This window comes from Linepithema humile, chromosome 2 (assembly GCF_040581485.1).
Source record: "Linepithema humile isolate Giens D197 chromosome 2, Lhum_UNIL_v1.0, whole genome shotgun sequence".
Lineage (NCBI taxonomy): Eukaryota > Metazoa > Arthropoda > Insecta > Hymenoptera > Formicidae > Linepithema > Linepithema humile.
This window is the reverse complement of record NC_090129.1, coordinates 32,251,553-32,273,206: the sequence shown is the minus strand read 5'-3', so window position 1 is coordinate 32,273,206 and position 21,654 is coordinate 32,251,553. Positions and strand designations below refer to the sequence as shown.

The following is a 21,654-nucleotide window of genomic DNA, read 5'->3' as shown; positions in this document are numbered from 1 at the left end:
GCCGAAATGGTCAATCAATGTTTTTCATCCCCGCGCCGCTGTAAAAGTAACGCAATTCTTCGATTGCAGCGCGGTGCGCAGATTTTTGTTCGTCCTCTCGCCGGGAACAGCGGAGAAAGCGCGCAAGCGGATTTTTTCGATTACTCCGACTCGTTTTTGTCCCGCGCAATTTTCCGGTGACATCGCTTTCCCAATCCCGTGCAAAACTCAGAAGCGACAGGCGGATCAGTTAATTTCCAGCGCGCTGCAGTCACGGCGGCGCGATAACGAGCGATATTACTTACATCTGATGTATATGCATGGAACATTATGCGCCCGCGTTAATCTTACTTCGAAATTTTATTATTCGCATCGCGCGGCAAGTTACATACAAATTAATTATTCACGATGCAGTCTGCCGAGTTATTCGTGAAACTCGTGATGGAACTACCATCACCGACGCAAAAGGTAATACATATGCAGCTTCTAATTACTGCCAGTTGTGTATCGCGAACAGAATAATTACGACCGTGGGCAGATTATAAAATGGACTGACAGTTGGAAAATGCGACGCGGATTGAACAATGTTTAATATGAGAGAATATTTCGTTCCAATGAATCGTCTCATTTTCTGTACATAATAACGGTCGAAGTTATGAAAATTACGCACATCAAAGATACAAAGAGTATCGAGTGTTCGCGTAAAATATTCTTTCTGTGTAATGACAAAAATATAATCATTTGACAAAAGTGCACACGCACGTTTAGAATATTCTCTAGCCACAACTATACAGATCGTACTGGCTTAAATTTTGTCATGTATTTTACTTTTTAAGCTATAGGTAACGAACGTAATTTCGAGTGAAGCAGCAGCTCACATTTCTTGTATATTTATCTCGGGGAGAGTCATAAGTTTTATACTAAAAGCATGCTAAAAGCCACGTACTTAAAATTGTTATTTTTATGCAGAAAGCAGTACAAACACGAATTACAACCGAGTTTCAAATGTTCCTATTACCAGCTAAACGATAAATTGGATAATAAAGCATCGCTATAAACCTTTTCATATTACTTTATACACATATTTTTATATACATAAATGTTATTAATGTTACATGCGATTGCACGCAACAGCATATTGCACACTCATTAGTCTTTATTTTATCTTAATATAACCATAGCATTCGTATATGTTAATTACGCTCTTATTAAACAGAATTATTTTTACCTAAGAAATAAATTTATTTTCAAAACTTTTGAATTTTAATTATACTTTACAAATACATATTTCTTTTATGCGGATACATTTATAATTCTATAAGCACAGTTCAGAAACAAAACATTTGTAATTTTGTCGCATTTAAAGATGCGAAGAAATGTTACAGACATACTTTGTACAATTTTAACTCATTTGGCAGTGTAAAAACACGAAGTAGTCGATAAACTGAATCCATAAATTAAGATATATATACGCTCTGTGTCCACAGCAAGTGTCTTTTGAGGACAAAGTATTTCATATTAAAAGAGTTGGAAGAATCTTTTATGATGCAAAATAAATTTTTATGTTAATGCTAGTTATAAAGTATACTTAAAATGTAAAAAATACTTTAAAAAGAGACCTCAAACATAACGTATTAATGTTAAACACAAATTTCTTCTTTACATATGTGTTTGTTTCTTAAAATTATACAACTTATATCCTTAAGCATTTATACATATAAAAATCGAGAAAAATGTACATTATACGCCAAAAGGTTTTGTCCGAGACATTTTGCATTTCTACTTTTCTTAAATTTCGCAAAATTACAACGCAATCAAATATGAAAACATTTCAGTCGAAGATAAGCGCATCAATACGTAGTTTCAAAATATACGAGGGTATAACGGTTATTTATGGGAGAATTTTATTTTTACAATATAAATCGCATTACAACTTTGAAGGAAAAGGAGATGAAAGGAGCGAAAAATTAAGAGTCGTCTATAATGCGACTTATTTTGCGAGTGGTGAAGATTATTGGTTGTTTTATTAAACATCTCGAATCAATACGAAATGTGGATGCAATGCAAAATGGATGCGATACAAAAGCGAGAATGCAAAATTGATACCGCTCGGAACAAGTGTGAAAGAATGACACGCAACATTCATACGCAGAAAACTCGTTGCCTGCCGCCAAACAGAAAAAAAGAACGCTGCTCACGACGCTTTAGGGCACGCGGAATGACGTGTCAGCGCGTAAATGACACCACAGAAAGACACGCGTGTATCATATTTTCCATGCCCCCATTGTTCCCGCGTATTGCATAAACGCGCGCGCATCAGTCGAACAGTACACGATGTTATTACAATCTTGCGATCTTCTTCCGTTCAGCCGAACGAGATTATCGACAGAAGATTCTTGGCTTGACGGACATGTCGTAAACGTTTAGCGGGCACGACGTTGCGATCGCAGGAATCAGAGTGTTCTGCACGGAGTGAATCGACAACGGGGCGGTCCACGTCCCCTCCGAAGCCGTTACGCCCGACTCCACGTCATTTCTGCAAATAATTAAACACTTTTTGTAACAACCAAGTTTTCATTGTGAACGGCGATGCATATGCGTAGCAGGCGGACGAGGCTTTAAAAGCCCTGAAATATTCAACGCTCTCTGACGCGATGGTTATAGCTCTAGTTGTCCATAGACAAAATTAACATTTTCCCTCATTTGTCAAAATTTGATTAATAATGGAAACTGATCAACGATATTCTCAATTATCGCGTTTCAAAAACAAATAATTGACGAACAATGGCTTTGAACACGGCTCTGAATGCGGAATAACGATTCGATCTCTGTAAAATCGGAATTACCGAACGAGAATTGCACGAGAGAGCGAGTTTCGAAACCGCGAAAGCAGCTCGTGAAACTTTCGGCAGTAATCGGACGCGATGCCCGGCGAGCCCCGCTCGCCCGCCCGCCCGCCCGCCTGCCTGCCACCCTGCCTGCCTGCCTGCCTGCCTGCCAGCCAGTAACCGACTTAACGTCTTTGTTAGCCCGCGGAAGCAAGCCGTCATAAACTGATACTCGGCGGGGGTCTTACGTCTTGAGAACGGGCGATGCATAAAGAACGAAGGGATTCACTGGCGGCGGTTTGAGTAGCACGACGTCGACGCCCGAGGAATGTAATTCGCTTTTTAACGCCTCGGCGGCACCCTCCACGGCTTTGCGGGATGCGCTGAACGCCACCAGTCCGGAGCCCGCCTGGCTGCCGTAGCTCGTCTCGGCGTCGCCCAAAAGGACGATGCGGCCTTTAGAGGAAACAAGACATTTTCAATAAGCCGCTTAAAGAATGAATGCGGTTTCACTACCAGTGAATTATCAGTCCTGCCGTTGTTTTACTTTGTGCGCGACCACGCCACAAACATGCCATTGTGCATTACCGTGGCTTTTAAAGGAGCAACTCATTCTTTCGCGGGAAGCGAACGAATTTCTCATTAACCCAGTCTCCGGCGGAGAAATCTCGACTTTTACATAACTCGATGTGGACTTTTCCATTCTTTATTATAGATTATTATTCAGAAATTGTTTTCTTTCAAAATCTTGACAATATTTATCAAAGTTGATTAAATATTTTTCTAGTTTTCTGTTTTCAAAAGTGGATTGTAATAAAGCAATACTTTAACAGCAATTTGATTGTTAATGTGCGATATGTTATTTCTGAAATATATTAGATTATAGGAAGCTTTTTAGAACAATTAAAATATAAATTTTATAGCAAGAATTTCTACTTTTCTAATCTTTGTGTCTTCAAAAGTGAATTGCAATAGTGTAAGATTTTAATAATGACATGATTATTGACATTAATAAAATTATAATTTTAATTCTTCTAATTAACAAAAAGTAGTCAGAAAAAGTAACACATACTATATGACGCGTTATTTTTTATAAATTTAAGTATATTAGAGTGTAAGAAATTTTTATCAGAAGAATCAAAGTACAATTTTTACAGCAAAAATTTTAGCTTTTTACGTTAATTAAAAGATCTTAATCGACATTCGCGGTGCAATCTCAAAATTTTTCTCGTTAGTCGAAAAGCAATTATCTCTCTTCGCGCAAAATGGGGAACTTTTGAGTAGCGGCGGACAATGGCTTCTTTAACTTGAAGATTTCGATAAATACATTCAACGAACCTCTCTTAATGCGCAGGAGAGGGATGAATACTCTGGCTGTTCTCAACGGGGCGACCAAGTTATGGCGCAGCATAGATTCCCACATCGAGCTGGTCTGCTTCTCTATGACACCCGGCAAAACCAAGCCGCCCGTGTGCACGACTGCCCAGAGACCTGCAATTAAGTAAAGTTCAGTACTTGGGCATACTTAAAGCGATCGTCTCCGACGAGGCGCGCGGAACGAGGTAGGTGGAAGTTTATTTTACTAAACTTGGCCATTTCGTCGTATCGGTTTCGCGCTGATGGGAACATTATGCGCCGGCGAGTGACGGGCGATCGCGAGTAAATGCCGCGCGGAATCGCTATAATTACGGTTGATATCGAGCGCCTGAAATTGCATTTCCAATCCAGAAGTATGATTTACAAAATGACACTGCACTTCCACGTAGGAGCTGTGTCAACGTCGCGTAAATATAATATATTCGGCGCCTCCTCATTTTTCGCGACGAACGCGTTCGCCGTCGACAAACTCGCGGACATAACGAATAGCGGAGACCTACGAATATGACGTCTGTGCTTATTTATTCTACGTGATGGAGATATGTTATTTTTTCGTGTTTTCCCATTACCCAAACTTCCGTTGTGTTATATATGAATATCATGTGAGATACATATCATTTATCGCACCCCCGCAAGAAAAATGACACAAGCGAGAAATATAAAATTGTTCAGGAGAAATTGCTTGTCATTGAAGGCCGATGTATTTACAACACAATCCGCACATAATATAAAATTCGAACAAATTTCAACTTGTGTCACTTTTCTTGCGAGAGTGCGTTATGACAAATATGTATATGAATGCAAATGCTCGTCTAAAAGCTGACAAAAAATCAAGAAAATTTTACGAAAGCTAATGAAAAAGAATAAAAAATGTGATTATTAGTGCTAATAAATATTATTTCAAATCAAACATTTTTCAGAAATACTAATATTTCGATCAAACTCCGAGTTTGCTTTCAATAAAATTATTTCAAGTTCTAAAATTTTTTATTTAAAATACATTAATGTATTAATATTAGTGTGACATGTTGTAATGAAAAAAAAGCTATAAGAACCAAAACGCGGGTGACGCAAAAGATGTTATAAATCGATACGGAATAATGCTGCAGAACGTTTCAGCCCAATTTTTAGGCCCTCTTCAGTCCGGGAGAGTTGTAACCGGTAATTGTGATCACTCGTAAACATCGAGTCCTGTTAGGTCACTGCCGCACGGTGTTTGCACGTGATCACAATTACTGGTCACAATCCTACCGGACTGAAAAGAGATAGAAAATTAGATTGAAACGTTTCTGTAGCATTATTCTGCGTTGATTTGTAATCTCTTTTGCATCCCGACGTATTAATAATGGTATTTTGGCTATTATTAGCCTTTTACTATTACTATATTGTTTAACATCAAATAATAAACTTATTGAGATTGTTAAAAAGTTAAAAATTCACTAAACTCTCGAGTTCATTTAAAATTCCCCACGTCTGTATTTTTAAATATTTTTTTTGCAAATCTTACTCAATACTTACTCATTTCACCTACTTTCTCCTCTTACACGTGATAACCTTACCAACATTTATTCAGTCGATGTCGATAAAGCCCCGAGGCACTTTATATTGAACCTAACAAGCTGCTTGAATTATTATGAAAACGGGCATTGATTCTGTACCTAAAACATTCTCCGCTCAATATCAAATTTACAATTAGTTGAACTGCGGGATGAATTTCTCAGAGTTCATCGATGCTTCACGCGGATAGCTGACAATAGAACTAATGAAGTCGCATAAAAGTGAAATTAAATGCAGAGAAACTTGCGACTTTATACATGACCGGATAAATATCGGAGTTGTTCGAGAACATTAATAATTGATGCTCGTTACAACTTACATAATGCCTTATATTCAAGATGGAAAAATAATTTTCTTGATCCGCATGTGTCTAGTTATTACGATATATTCGTGCGGATAATTAAACAAAGCAAAATTGGATAAAAATACTAACAAAACAACAGTCACAAAAATCATATTTTTAGATGATACAAATAAAAAAACGTAGATCCGATGTTTCTCTCAATTATGAGAATAACAATTATGAGAAATACAAATTCCATTTTTCACGAGCAATGTTTTCACATTGTAACTCATTTTTTTTTACTTTTTAATTTAAAACAAATAATTTATTTTAAATTTAATTAATCAGTGGAATATTGATAAATAAGATAATATTAATAAACTTATTTGTGCTATATGAATGAAATCCGTATAGTGTTCTTAAGTAAAATGTTGGCGTAATATTAAACATCGATTTCTCACGCGAACTGAAATTACGAAAACACATTTACATAATGAATGAAGTATTTTGTACTGCTGTATTGTTTAACCAAGCATAGGTATGAAATTATTTTGCGTAAAATCAAGCTTGCTTCATACGATTTATAATACGCGACAGAATTTGAGATAATTATTAATAGAAGAATATTATTAATAGGAAACGTTTGAACAATTGGAATACGCATAAAATATATATCACTGATATCGCGACTAATACGAGAATAACTTTTATACATAACCGTCCGGCACATCCGTAACATCATCAAGGAAGTAATTATAAACTGAGGCAAATGCAGAGGAGAAAGCATAGCTATTAAAAGCATTATTTATATAGACGATGTACTTTCTACGTAGATTACACGTAAGGGAATCATTCACGTAGCAGGTCGACGTTGACTAATATCTCTTTGACACGAGGGAGTAGTTAGAGCCGTTTCGCAGACGTGACATCGAAAAGAACTTTCGCCCGTCCGAAAACTCGTTTTCCAGTCCACCTCGCTCGACGTATGACACCTGATTTCTTCGGTTGATACACTCCAAGAGATAAATACAAAATTCGCACATTACGAAAGACTCGCACACTAAATAGGCTTACTGTGCAATAACATCCCGTCGAGATAATAAACGCTAATTTCGATTAATATCTCATTATCAGCGTGTCTCGTGTATTAAAATTCACAACCATTTGTTCTCCGCGCAATTCTCTCCTCAAGTTAGCTGTCGCGAAGTTCAATATTTATCTTGCCGGCACGGCGGGTCTACAGACGCGCTTATCTCCCGGTTAACTTTATTCAACGATTAGCCGAAGAAACCCGGAAGGGAGGGAGGGAAACATAAATCGTCTTGCCATCCTCGCCGGCCGGAAGCTTCGCTCTGACGGCGTCCAGACAGGCGCGCAAACTATCCTCCCTCGTCGGGTCCAGCTCCAATGGCACGATTTGGCCGCGGGCACGCGCAACTTCCGGCTGCTGCGAATCACCGTCGTCCGTACCGCCGGGCTCGCTCTCTTTCTGCCGCTCCAGCTCGACCGCCTTCAGGATTTTGACCGACGGCGAGCCGCCTGCCGGGTCCAGCAGACCCGCGAACACCTGTCGCAAGAAGGGAACGCGCGACGTGTTACACGTTATGTTTTGAAAGCTCGCCGCCGTCGCCGCCGCCGCCGCAAACCCACGCTCTCTCCACGTGCCACTCCATTACGCGCCATATCGACACCGCTCGATATCGCGTTATGCTTTGACGCTGATACGTCATGTTAAATGACACACGAGCTCATTCGCGACCGATGAACTGGATCTTAAATACGAGAAATGAAAAAAGCTTGAAATTTGTTGAGCAAGTTGCGCACTGCCTTTAATGTCGAGAAAAATTTTATGATCGATTTCGATGAAAGTTCTAATAATTGTTGCTAAATGCAATTTCGACTAATTAGAATGAAATTTATGTTGCGTTAAAATTGGAGAAAATATATTTAATATGAAACGATTGAAAGCAAATATTGAATGTGAAGCAAACCTTTCAGGAATAAATTATTGTTATTGGGCTTGTTTATCATTGAATTAATTTGGAATTTTATTTAAAAATTGTAAATTGATTGAAGCGTGCTCTATCTATTCTGTCCATCCGCTGGAAATTATTCAATGTTATATATTGTACGTGACATTTTTGTGAGTTTCCTGCCGTATTTGCTTAATCTTCCTTTGAGTTATTAATCATTAAGGTCAGTTAAACCGTTTTGACGGTTTCATGCAAATCAATGGCGGTCCTTTGATACGTGCGGCTCTTGGTGCATAAAAGGTAATAGGTAATCCAAAGCTTGAATTTCAGATACGCGGAACAATCGAACTACAATGGAATCCACACGCGCAGGTGACCCACATTAATTGTCCCTTTGTACGTGAAAATTTCATCGCTTGATCCTAATTAAAATACTTGCTAAAGGGAATAAGCAAATTTTCAATAAGCTGATTATCTATGAATCGTCAATGAATTAATGAAGACACTAGTCCAATGTTGAATACATGTTCAAAAGTTCAAAAGCGTAATGCATTGTCAAACGATGAAACTGATTTAATTGATAAATTTTAGAGAACGATTGTATTAAATTGACATTTTCGAGAATACACTATTCACGGACGACAAAGAATAGTTATTATTGCGTTGCACGTGTATTATTCTTCCGGAGAACTAATAGAAGACGTAATATTGCTATTTGATTCGAGCTTTCACGAGATCCGTGACGTGGATAACGCTTGATAAGTTATTGTCCAGGCGGAATCGGTCTGTTCGGCAAGTATCTATCTTTCAATAGCAATCTTTGGCGGCGCTGCGCTCTTGAGTGGTGACACGATATACTCGCCGTGATACGTGAATACCTGTCGGGAAACTGTCGGCAGGACTGATTTAAGGGCTCACCGATGTTCCGCTCCCTTGACACGAGGAAACTAATTTGGAGCCCGGACTCCGACAATCTGAAATATGTTGCACGCTCGAAGGGATAATAGGGATTCTGACGTAAGGCCGCGGGATATTGCGTTTCAACGGTTGTCGTCGCATTCGCGCGCTGCTGCTCACAACTCCGGCCGTAAAGACTGCCGCGGTTAAAGAGATTCCGCAAAACCGCAGAAAGAGAACGGACGCGCGAAGACATCTCTCTGGCGCTTATCCACTTTAATACCCGCGTGGCCGAATGCCAAACGGCTATTTGCGAAACTAATTTCTTATCTTGCGAACGAGAGGATAAAGATTAATTCCCGAACAATGATAAGAATCTTTTCTTGGCAGAGTGAGCGAATTGCGAATAAAAAAAAAAAAAGAAGAATGAATAATCTGATTAAATAATACTGCGGATAATCGCATTGACCCAGTTAACAGCGTTAACTATCGCTCGCGAGAGATGCAAGAAGAAGTCACACTTGACTACGATAATATAATACTTGTCAGGTCGTTATTCACGTTTCCAATGTTGTCGTCCGTCGGCAATAAAAAAAAAAATAATTCAACACAGTTCCCACGCAATAAAGCGGCGAGCCGTTACTTCACATTCGGCCTTCGCAGCGCGGCTCTCGTTCAATTTTGAATATTCACCGACCGCGGAGAATATCGGCGGCCCGGGCACAACGGGGCGAGAGCGTATGGTGAAGTTTATGCCGCCCGATAATTTATGACAGCCACGCGGCCACCGTTATTACCTTGTAGCCGGCTTCGTAGAGTGCAAGGGCGATCTGCAAGCCTACGCATGTATCACAGCTGGTAACGAGTACATGACGTTTGTTACGCGACTCGTACTCGTCGGTGGCATTTCTGGATTGTCGCATCAGATAGGCCAACAGGGCTGCGACTATCGAGCACAGTGCCAATATCTGCAGGGCCAAAACGGCCCCGGTTTCAACATCCATTGTGACCGGTTGTGGCGCCTGTCCTAGGTCTGCAAAATAAAACAGATCGTTAATCGTTGTGTACCGGATTCATTTTTAATTAAGCTCCGGTATATCACCGCAGTGTGAAAACATCCGAGAGATGTACGACTTTTATCCTTGTCTCTCTCTCTTTTTTTTTTTTTTTTTTTGCAACGTACATACATTCGCGCTTTTTCTTAATAAATGGAAAATTCGTAAAGATGATAAATATTCATATTTTTCTCTGTCTGAAAATATTACATATTCCGTGGCAAAAAAAAATGTTTTTTGCATAGATTCAGATTTGACCTGGTTTTAATGCCCGAGTTATCAGAATATTTTGGTGGCCCGAGGGTTAATGGATGTTCTACATTAGATTTAAAATACTACTTTCTGTATTTTTAACATGAAATAAAAATTATTACGGATGAAATGTTCGCGGCTGCGGTGAAAAGCTTTAAAATTTTCCTCACCATTCAACTGTGTGTGTTATATATTCAATAACGTATTCTATATATATATATTTATGAATATCTTCGCAGAGAAAAGGAGAAAATATTAGAACACTCCTGGAATATATTCGTAAAGCGCAAACAAAAATCATTCTATGAATCCCGAATTCCATAGAAAATTAAGACAAAATCATAGATATTTTAAGGAAATCGAGAAATATTTACAACATTTTCGCGTCGTGTAGAAACGTGTAGATGTGACTCGTGAGAAATTTAAATTCTCGTTTCAACAAGTAAAAGGCCCGGTAGACGAAAGAATCAAGGAGAGGCCGAGAAGTGCAGCCAAGGAATCGGATCCCTCGTGAAAAGTGAACGGCGAGCGGGGCGGAGTCGCTTTTGCTCGGAGGAATCACTTGCCTTTCTAAACCGTATCTAGGTTCGGCCGCGTACCAGGTCGACTACCGATTTTCCGCGATCGCCCTTCCGCCGGGAAACCAACTAGCCGGAGGGAACCTCGGCCGCATGGACGCGCGACGGAAATTCGGCGATTTCGCGTAACCGGTGAAAATCGCGCGCGCTCGTTCTCCCTCGCTCGGCTGATTTAATAGCGGCGGAACCGTGTACCGCTAATGTGCCGAATCGATTAAACGACCGGGCGTATTTCAGGTCGCACGCGGTGTGGGACATTTCTCCCCGCAGCGCGTGCGAAACGCCTCGTCGCGGGGAGCGCGCGCGCTTTCTCGCCCGTTGTTGATAATAAAGATCGTCGAACCGTCTTGAGCGCGGCACACATCGTGAATCAAGCGATTAAGGCGCGCGAGTGATGGCAAGCATCCGCAAAAGACGGACTTCATTGAAATGCACGGCTCGCGAGCGAGACGGCTGCGACGTGCGATTTGTTGACGAGTTTCTCTCGCGGGGAGGACGGGGGGCGTCCCCTCCGTCCCTCTCTCGGTACGTAAATGTCGGTTCGCGCACGCGGAAGGGTAGATGCATTCCTCGAAGAGCATTGTCCGATGCATCTCAGACATAAATATATGTATGCGCTAAAAGAGATACGCCGGGACGTGAAACCGATGTTTGCCTCGCGCATATTGCACGGCATAGCGTTCTCAAGAAGCTTTTCTCGCATGCGTTTCCACATTTCTGGTACTCCCCAAGTCCCCTCCGGCGAAATGAAAAAGAAACGTTACTATTTATGTTTCATTTGTTCGCATTCTAAAGCTGCCTGAATAAAGATAAGATGCAGAAAGTAGAAATATTTCATGATATTGCCGTGCTCTCCGCATACAAGGCAGCATCTTGGTTGATAACCAGTACTTTATATTAATACATGCGTTCTTCACGATGGAATTTCTTCGTCCGTAACTAGGAAAAAAAAAGACTTGCATTTATTTCAGAATAAGAAATCACACATACGCGATGGCGGATCTCCATCTTCGAGAGCTCCAAGCTAATATTCGATCAATACTTATTATATTGGTTTATAAGTGTCCATTTAATGAATTTATGAATATTTATAGATTTGAATAAATATGTATAAAATATTTTAAAAAGTTTTAAACATAATATTTTATATTCATGCAATTGCAAAGATAGGACAGTTCAAGAAATGTAATAATACGTATTCGCAGCCTGAGAGGCTTTTCGCACACATGAAAAAAGTTATGTCTGATGCTTATTTATTTAAAAAGAGTCTTGTCAATTCCACAACAGTGTTAATCAAGCGCGGCGCGTTCTTTTTTGAGCTAATACTGTTGTTGCATTAACAAGATTCATTTCTGTTGAACTGATGTTGTTGGTGCAACATCATTCTTCTTTTCCGTATACCTTAGGGGTTTGTGTACCTTGGAGCTGCGCAGCTTACGCTTCATTAGCGTACATTAGCGGTAGATCCGCCTCCACACATATGGTTATTTACGCGATCATTCTCACATGCCATCCGCATGCACAAAACGGTAGAAACGCGCGCGGAAACGACGTAGAAAGCGTCATAACTTTGCATTAACGAAAAGTCAGCCTGGCTCGAAATGTGCGTACACAAAAAACCGTTCAATTTCTTGCGATACTTTCTTCCGAGCTAGTTTACTGAAGCGCGATTTTCCGCATTCGTCACGCGGCGAGAGCGCGTCGCAACTTTGTTGAAAAATAGTCGGAAGTGACAACGCGCGCGCTCTCCCGCATGAATCGGAGTCTCAGTTCCACGGATTTCGATCGCGAAGCGAGATTTTCATGGGTCGTAACGAATCACTCGCACGCACGTGATAAATTAGCGTTTGTCATCCGAGAGCGACGAGCGAAGGCTGCGCCGCTGAAATTAATATGTTTCAGCGCGATCCGCGCGCAGAGGCTGCGACATTTATATTCGCGCGAACGCGTACACCTGCGGTCACGCGCGAGCATTTAATGCGTGCGTACGCGGCGCGTTTCTCTCTTCCACCCGGGTCATGTTATCGCGGTTAACTTTCTCTGGAATGCAAGCGTCAGCTAAAACGTCGCACCTGCGATAAGCTTGAGTTTATTATCTTTCATCATAAATGTCCGAATGATTAATTTCTTCGTGCCAGATTTGTCGACTGAAACGCTGCTCTTGTGACATCAATTATTACGTTTATTTCATCGCGATGAGATTTTTTATTGTACGAGATGTAGTAAAATGTCATATGTTTAAATTATACGAGATTTCGTTTCGGAGAAAATCGATTTTAGCTCATGTTTGCAGGAGTCATTTATATTGGAGGAATCATTTATATTTAAAGAGTTCTCTACCGTCACTCTTTTATGCAAAATAATACTTTCTAAGACTTTCAACAAAAATATTACAAAATTGTATTAAAGTCGTCTTTAAAAATTGCTTATTTTTAATTAAAGTTGTTTACTTTTAATGTATTCTACTTTGCAAAAATATTAAAAGTAAATGAATTTAATTAAAAATAAATAATGCTTAATGTAAAAAATGTAATATTGTGAATCAAATCTACTGCTTAATAGCGCAGCATTGCTACAATTATGAAATACGAAGATAAGATTTCATATGGAATACTCATAAGAAGCCGAGCTGCCGCTCACTTCTATTAATCTATGATTGTGCGATATTGCTTGGATTAAGATACGTATTCTTGTTAAGATTCTTGTTCGAAGTATTAGTAATAATTGCAAGTTTCGTTCATTTTTTATTTAATTTCTATTTTTTCATGAAGCATGTTCGTTTCTCTTCTGTACAAGTAGACACGCATGCTTTTCTACTTATCATTTATTCAGAGGTATTTGCAGATTAGCGTTTTCTCAGCTGGATGGAAGAGTATTAGAAATAAATGTGAAGCGATATCCTTGTACTCATTTGCGACGACGAGACATTCACGTAATTATTTCGTTAATGATTTCTCGACTTGGAACTGGATACACGGTCTGGTGTGTCTGAGTACAGGTGTGACATTTGTCCCTCTATTCCCAAGACGAGAATTAAGCTGATTATTCTAATTACGAGCCGCTGGAATAATAAGCTATTATACTCTAATTAGCAATCCAATTGAATTTTATATTAAACGGATCACATATCTCAAATATGAGCACGCAATTTTACCGAAAATAATCGAAAATGATTGATCGAAAGCTACAATTATATTCACGTCGGCTCGAATTACACAAAGTACGATTCATATTTTTAGAGTCGGCCAATAAAACATTTTGCCTTAATATTAAGCCTTCTCCCTTTCTCTCTGCGATAAACAATACTGATAGAAGAAAAGAACGAGGGTTAACAACGAGATTGACATTAATCGTGCCGAAAATGAGTTTGTGACTGGATTCGAAAGGAGAATATTGACTTGCGCCGCATGCAGAGAGAAGCGACCGCATATTGCAACGCCATGCTAATAAGCGGCTCTGTCATCTCAATTAATCGCCGGTGCGCTCGTCGTGAGACGTGTGCCAGTTGGAATGTTGCAAGTTACATGCGCGCGCGATGGCGCGGGGAGGGGAAATCTCCCACGGGGAGACAGTATGCAACTATCCGCGGTTGGAACGATCATCCTTTCGTGTATCGCTCATATATACTGATATATATACGCGCACACGCAGGCAGACGCATACACGAACGAACGCGATCAAGTGGGCATGCGAACTCACCGCACAGCTGCTGCAGCACGTTCACCCGTTATATCGGAAATAAAAGTAAGCGGCCGCGTGTTCTCATCAGCCGGGCTATTACTCAGGTAATCGCTGCATTCCTTCAGGTGTGTTCATCGACTTGCTTCTTGCATGCCAAACGAACGCGCGTACACGTTTCTTTGTCTCTTCTAACGGCGGCGCTTGACGGCGAAGCGGCCGAGTTCACGCACACAAGCACTTTTTGTTTTTCAGCAAATTAAAGCTTATCGAGCACACGTCCTGGCTTTCGCGCAGCCTTCAGCGTAGTTTGAACACGCAATTAACGTTCGTTAATTATTTAATCCTTTAACGCCGGAATTTCCGCGCCGGAGGTTCGGGAAATTAAATTAATTAACGAATCAGCACAAACGAACAAACAACAAATGTAAATCGCGTAGAAACCTATTTGAATATGGCGGTTAATTGCGTAAACAAATTTCAACGGATTTAGCGGGTCTTAAGAGCTTAAGAAAATATCAAATGGCATTTTCAAGTACGTCCGTGTTTACCTCTTGCGCCCAGAGAGAAACACCGCCGTCATTCGAGTCGTATTAATGTTCCGCTGGCTTCAATTTCTCAAGAGATTCATTATCGAATGTTCGCGGAACACCGGCAAACTAAAGCGATGCTGCGTTCAAGTAACACTGTATTGTTACGTCAGTGATTATCGTTCGATAATTAATGCAACTTGGTACCTCATTACCCGCCGATCGCATCGTCGATCATCGGCCCGCTAACGGCCGTATCGTATCTGCGCAGTTAACGATCAGGAGGGGGGGAGCTGAATCATGATCTTGCCGAGGGGCAACGGAGCATTTTAGGCGCGATCTTCAGTCGAGCTCTTTGTATGACTAATGTATGCCGAATAATTATCCTCGCTGGCGTGTGCGCCACGCTACAAAATTAACGGACTTTTTTTTCCTTCGATTCCGCACGTGGAGAAATAACGGCAGGTAAATGCGTCGCGAGGTTTGCTATGTGCTGGAGTTGTGTTTTGTAAAAGCGACCATGTATGCCAAACAAACTAGATGTTATTTTTTACTGCACATGGCCTATCGAATTTTTCGTTCAATAAAAATGTCGCGAAATCTATAGCTTTCATATAACAGTTGTGAAAAAATCATATTCTTCGATCAGTTTCACGTAAACTTATGAAATCTGAATCTTTAAAAATCAGAAAAATAAGATCTATGAAAATTGGAAAGTATAATTTTTGTACGGAAAATAAATTAGTGTGTGCGTTAAATTAATGTCAATAAAAAGTTCATTTAGATAACCACTTGACAAATCATTTAGATATTTAAACTCTCATTATTTATATGATATAATATTTCCACACTGGACTTACACCGTTAAAGTGCGCTGAGACGTCAACTCCGCAAAAGACAAAGATCAAACTTAACGGAATACAAGCGAATGACCGCAATGTTAAGAGTAAAATCTCTGCAATATGAAATTAATATTTTTAAAATATTTCTTTTGGAATTTTTTGATTATTTTCTATTTTTTATGGAAAGTAATACTTTAAAATTTACTTTACGCATTTCTTTTAAATTATTTTGCCGTTTTGCGACGCCACGTTATATATTGCATGTCACACTATATAAACTCGATATTTTATTTCTGAAAGTCTGTAAAAAAAACGAGTTCGCCCTCAGACATGAATATCGAACGCGGTCGCAGGATAACGGCTTCGGGCGTTTGACCGCTCTTTTCGTAAGGATCGTAAAAATAATCGTAAGAATTATTGCCGTTTGTGTTTACGGATGCGCGGGCGTACGGTATGTAATCCACGGTTACGAGTTGGCCATGCATGTGTGTATCAGAATTCCCGGACAACGAAGCAACGGTACTTGCAGTTGACCGCGAACGGCCGACCGTGTGTAAAAGGCAAATAGTGTTGGATCGTGTGCGTGGCCCAATATTTGCATGACAATTTGGACGTCGCGCGCGCGATGTTCATCTTACACCTACTTTTGATAGAAAGCGAGTCGCGGTTATAACGGCACTGAAATCCCATCGCGCAACAACACGAGTCTACAATCTCTCGAAATTGTTAGCGAAAAAAAAATATAACCAGAATTTTTACACAAATTTCCAAATTTGTGAATAGAGTATCTTTGTACCAACACATTTCGATATTCCTCGCTGTTCGAAGCCACTTCAGCGGCAATTCACTACGGCGCGCTTGTGTATACATTTTGTTTTTATCGAGCTACATCAATAAATGTATTAATGAACACACGGTAACAATTGTGTTGTTCTATTGGAAAGCGCACGCGTGCTCGCGTGTCCGATTTTACCGAATCTTTTCACTTGTTGCGTTCCGCAACTACTAACGTAGCGATCCCTCAATCGGAATTGAATAATTTTACAAGCAAGCAAGCAGTGAAACCGTTTAATGTATTTGCGGTATATACTAATTAAAAACAAACCATACATGTATTGCATCGATGCAACGTTAACCAGCTTATCGCCTTCTCTCTTCAGCGCGCACAAAATGCATTTAATTCTGAAAATATTAAGAAAGGAATGCAAAATGTGTGAATATTATCAAGGTTACAATCAATTAGAAAATCTGACGTAATTGTTGCAATATAAATAACATGCGTTATCTCCTAATCTACATTGTTTATTTCTAATCAAATTTATTGCAATAGAAAATTTTTCACCAAGAAGAATATAACATAAGAATAGTAATAAATATAATTATATATGAAAATCGTATATGTATGTGAAGCTACCGAAGCGATTTATTTGTGAAAGTATTCTCGCGTTCGTTTACTGCATCCTTATTATACTCTGCCTATTCATGACTTCCTGTAGTGCAAATAGCAATTCGCATAATGCCAGCAGTGGTATACCTCATTCTACAGAAGAAATTTTCTACCTAAGAAATCATAGCATGCTAGCGATCTACTGTATAATATAGAAGCCCGTGACTGACGTATCCCACTGGTAGCCATCGCAATTGCGATGGCGCAATTAATGGGACTCCGTACTTTTCAAGGGAAAACCCGGAAATAATATCAGAGATAAAATCAGTGTTATTAAACAACGACTCATACTCTTATTTTAATTTTAGATTAAACAACAGATTATTATTCCAACATTCAAAGATAGCTCATTTGTATTCAAATGACGTGATAAATCCTGAATAATATTTCACCCACTTTGATTGATTTTAGAACTCGAAGAAGAAATGGAATAACATGTTTCTTAATTTGATTTTAAATTACGACATTAATTAAGAATGTGGATTTCCCATAATATCTTTTCAGAACTTGAGCATTTCGATAATACTTGAATGTAGAAAGGAAAAATTGCACGACCGACTCGGGCGATTGCGACGAGCGGTAGTAAAGACTCAGGTGGGCAGCGACCTGGACTGTGTAAAGTTCTAATTCCATGCATTAACGGCCAGCTACAATCGCATAAATAAACCTCGAGGGAGGTTTTATCGGCGTCATTGGGCGATGATGGACTCGGTTTTATGGCCTCTGCCTCGTCCCGAAGAGCCGTAATATATTTCTCTCCTTTTGCGCCTCGGTCGAACGAGAACCGCGATATGACGCGACGTGAAACGCTTAGAAAGTTTAAGCTTAGCACTTTTCCCGCCGTGCGCTGAAAGGCTGAGAGCGTTGCGCTCGTCCAGGAATGCGAATCGCCCGCTACGCCGCTTCTTGCCGATATTACGACTCGTCGGACACGATATTCCCGAGTACTCGCTTTCGCGTGTGTGTCGATGAGGAAGTGCATCCATCCGAGTAACAACGGCGAACTGTCGGACGCCACGAACGACCGGAGCCTCTTCGTTATCGCTAGAGAAAGCGCCTTCCGCCCGAACGAAATTAAGAATCATGCCGAATTGTAAAAAAAAAAAAAATCTACATTTGTTCGAGATACCTGCTAAAGCAGAACAGAAGAAAGAACAAATTTTGAACTGAGTCTCTCTTTGATGACGCTTTTTTCCTCCTTGTCTTTGTGAAAATGGGGTTCTCGGTGAAAATCTGAATAAAATGCGACGTGGCGGATGAAAATTTGAATGAAAAACGACGTCGCCGGTGAAAATCTGAATGAAAAGCGACGCTGTCTTTTCGGAACTAGCTCGCCTATTGCAATGGGAATGACGTTGAATGCGAAACGTTATGCGGTCTAATGTGGTGCGATAAATCACGTAATTGAAATCACAATACTATTATAATCAATTTATGGTTCAAAAGAGTACGTTCTCGATTAATAGCCTTTCTCTAGTTACATCGGTTCACCGGCGGAATTTCTTTCTGTTGGGAAATTATTATGTCGGCCGATGTGATTTCCAAGTTTGTCGTCGGTGCAAGATAGCTATCAATTTCACTTCGGTGGGATATAATTTTCGCGCCAAGTGGGCTTTTATATCAGCATTAACGTCCTCGGAATTTGGTTCGCGTTTTCACTATTACATGAATATTGCAGACTAATCGCGCATAATCGTGAAATCTGATCCATGCATCGATGCACAGCGTATTGCATCGCAACAAATATAAAACTTGTCCGTCTCACCATAATTAGGGCATGGCGAAAGCGGGACTTGCCTAAAAAAATAAAAATTTAATGGCACCACTTTTCGCTATATCATTTCCGATTAACGTTGCCTTAAAGCTTTTATCACAAGGACGAAATACATGGAGCACGTACAAGCTTAACTTTATTTTCAATTAAAACAATGTGCATTATTCCGGGAGGAAGTGTATTCGCGCGATTTTCACAAGCTTATGTTTTTATGTTCGGATATGAACAAGAATTTGCAAGTAGATGTAAAGCCAACGATGTTGGCAATTTTTCTTTATATATAAATAAAATACATTTTATCAATATTTGCGAAACTCTTGTTTATCCACAGAGCTATTGAGGATAATTTGCAGAAGAAACGTTGACCGATTCATGCATCGAGTATCTCTCGTCTATCACGATCTCTTGAGACTCGGAAAAAAAACCGATCTCGTCTCGTTTCGCGGCGTTTAGAAACTCATCATTATCTGGCAGATGCTCGTCATTTTCGCCTGACGACGAGACGAGCATCTGGCAGATAGAAGAGATGATAAGCCGCTCGCAACGATGATAACGATGACGAGGACGATGACGGGACGGTGATTTACTTGCGTCGCGTGCTTGTGGACAGTGAAGATGATCGGGGAGAGCAGTTTAATTGCAATGCGCAATGCTAAAGCTCGTAATTGCGACGCGAAGTGAAAATTAAATCGCCGGTTAAGTAGAGCACGGAGCGAGTCGAATGGTTCGCGGAAAAATTGCACGCTGCAACCCTGGAATTAGGCGCACGTTGCTCCCCGCGAGAGCCGGCGCCCTTTCGGCTTAATTAAGTCTTAATTGCGACTCCGCGAGGAGCGATTTCAGCGAGGATTCGTGTTTGTTATCGAGCGACATCCGTCGGTTTTCTTCGGCTTTCTTACGGACGGCACGACGCAGCAGCATTATTCATGACGCGGGGATAATCGATCGGAGATCCCGGAAACAGTCCGCGATGACACGGTCCGCTAGTAGCGATAATCGAAGGCTCCAAAGCGGAAACGGCCTCGCCCTGCTCGGAGGAATCGAGACAAAGGAATCGCTCATGCAAATGCAGCCCTGACACTTCGTTCGCAAGTTTTCTCGATTCTCGAGAACCGCATTTCGTGTAGCATATATCCAATGACAGTTTTCTAAATCGAGCGAGAAAGCGGTTTCATCCAATTTGGAATTATTCAGGGAACCAATTTGAAAGATGCAAATGACAGATATTGATTAGTAGAATGATTCTAAAATAAACTTTGTTTATTCGAGTCTAAAATAAACGTCCGCCGGATTTTAATACAATTTCTTTTAAATCGTCGTCGAAGCTGATTAATCCGGACACCGTATATTTAGCGACGGATTTCTAAAAATAACGATAAAGCATTTTCGTCGAAGTTGAGATTGTTAAAAGCTAATTTGGAAAGTTAAACTCTGAATGCAAGATATCTATAACTGTAAAATAAACTTCCACTTTTAATTAAATTTTAATACAATTTTCTTTTTAATTGTCATTCAAAGTTGTCAATTGTCCACATGATTTAACATGAGTTAAACATTGACAACGCTGAAGAGAAATTTCTGAAAGATCCTTGACATACAAACGACAAAATTAGAACATTCGTAAATTCGCTTAATGGCTATTTTCTACGAGAAACTAGCATCAAACGTGCTCAAACATGATCTAGATTTCAAATTGAACTGAAGAAAGATATACAATTAGAAGCGTGCGCGAATTTAGTTTAGTTTAAAAAATAAATACTTATATATTACTATTAAAGCATTGCAATCAATCTATCGTCATCGTTAATATGTTTTAAGCATATGTCAATGTCATGTAAACATTGCGCAACTTATTTTTGCGTGAATTGTTATTTGCAGTATACGAATTCGATTTATGTTACGTAATGGAAATAAGATACAAGGCTTTAATTAATGTTTTTTCCGTATTATTCTCTTCCTCTTGAAACAATGAAGAGCGTGTCATTGAACGAGCAGCTCGTAAACGCGAAAAGTTTCAACGGAATCTTATTCGCACGTTCAGCGAATCTCAATACGTATCAACAGGACATAATGCTTGCGCTCAACATTTTTCCGGAAAAACAAATCTAAGCCGTAAATTTTAGTTGAGAAGAGAACATCGACGTGCCGACGCTTGAAATATTGAACGGCCGAACGGTTCTATACAGCGTTAAGGATGGGTCCCTGGCAGAAGTGACCGTCGATTTCGCAGGTAGACGGACAGATAGAAATGCGCACATAACTCACCAGAATTTTATGGATGGCCCGTCGGCGTCTTGCGGGTGGTTTGCCAATAGTTCGCGACACAGTCGCGTCCGCTTCCCGGACGAAATTCCGTATTACTGAAAGCGGCGCGGAGCTGCGAAATCGTCGACTTTACGACCGGTCGAAAGTGCCGGCGAGCGGCGAGCCACGCCGCGGTTTCTACAACACAACTGGCTTTCGAGAATTCCCGCTTGGAATGCCCGCGAAGAGGAACGGTATATGCGATACTCTCCGGCCGTGCCTACCTCGGCGGAATGGAAAAGGCACGGCGAGGAGGCATCTTCGTGCCTCCGCCGCCGCGCCTACGGTCACGTGCGCGCC

General features: G+C 40.4%; 1 protein-coding gene across 2 annotated transcripts; it reads right to left on the bottom strand.

Moving 5' to 3' along the window:
• Window positions 1–1,035: 1,035 nt before the first annotated feature.
• On the bottom strand, window positions 1,036–21,602 carry LOC105674875 (D-beta-hydroxybutyrate dehydrogenase, mitochondrial). 2 transcript variants are annotated; one of them, XM_012371503.2, is made up of 6 exons: window positions 21,316–21,602; window positions 9,692–9,927; window positions 7,351–7,591; window positions 4,146–4,298; window positions 3,056–3,263; window positions 1,036–2,515 (listed from the first exon to the last, which is right to left on the bottom strand). In XM_012371503.2, exons 2-6 carry the CDS (start codon window positions 9,896–9,898, stop codon window positions 2,359–2,361), a joined length of 966 nt encoding a protein of 321 aa, XP_012226926.2. In that variant the 5' UTR covers window positions 9,899–9,927; window positions 21,316–21,602; the 3' UTR covers window positions 1,036–2,358. The 2 variants fall into 2 exon arrangements, with proteins under 2 accessions (XP_012226926.2, XP_012226927.2); XM_012371504.2 differs by lacking the exon at window positions 21,316–21,602 and adding an exon at window positions 14,479–15,254.
• Window positions 21,603–21,654: the final 52 nt, after the last annotated feature.

Coding starts and splice junctions, on each gene's coding strand:
- LOC105674875 (XM_012371503.2), bottom strand. CDS start 9,898: ATGGATGTTGAAACCGGGGCCGTTTTGGCCCTGCAGATATTGGCACTG. Junction 7,592..9,691: donor TCTACGAAGCCGGCTACAAG/GTAATAACGGTG, acceptor TTCTTGCGACAG/GTGTTCGCGGGTCTGCTGGA. Junction 2,516..3,055: donor GCATCGCCCGTTCTCAAGAC/GTAAGACCCCCG, acceptor AATTATTTGCAG/AAATGACGTGGAGTCGGGCG.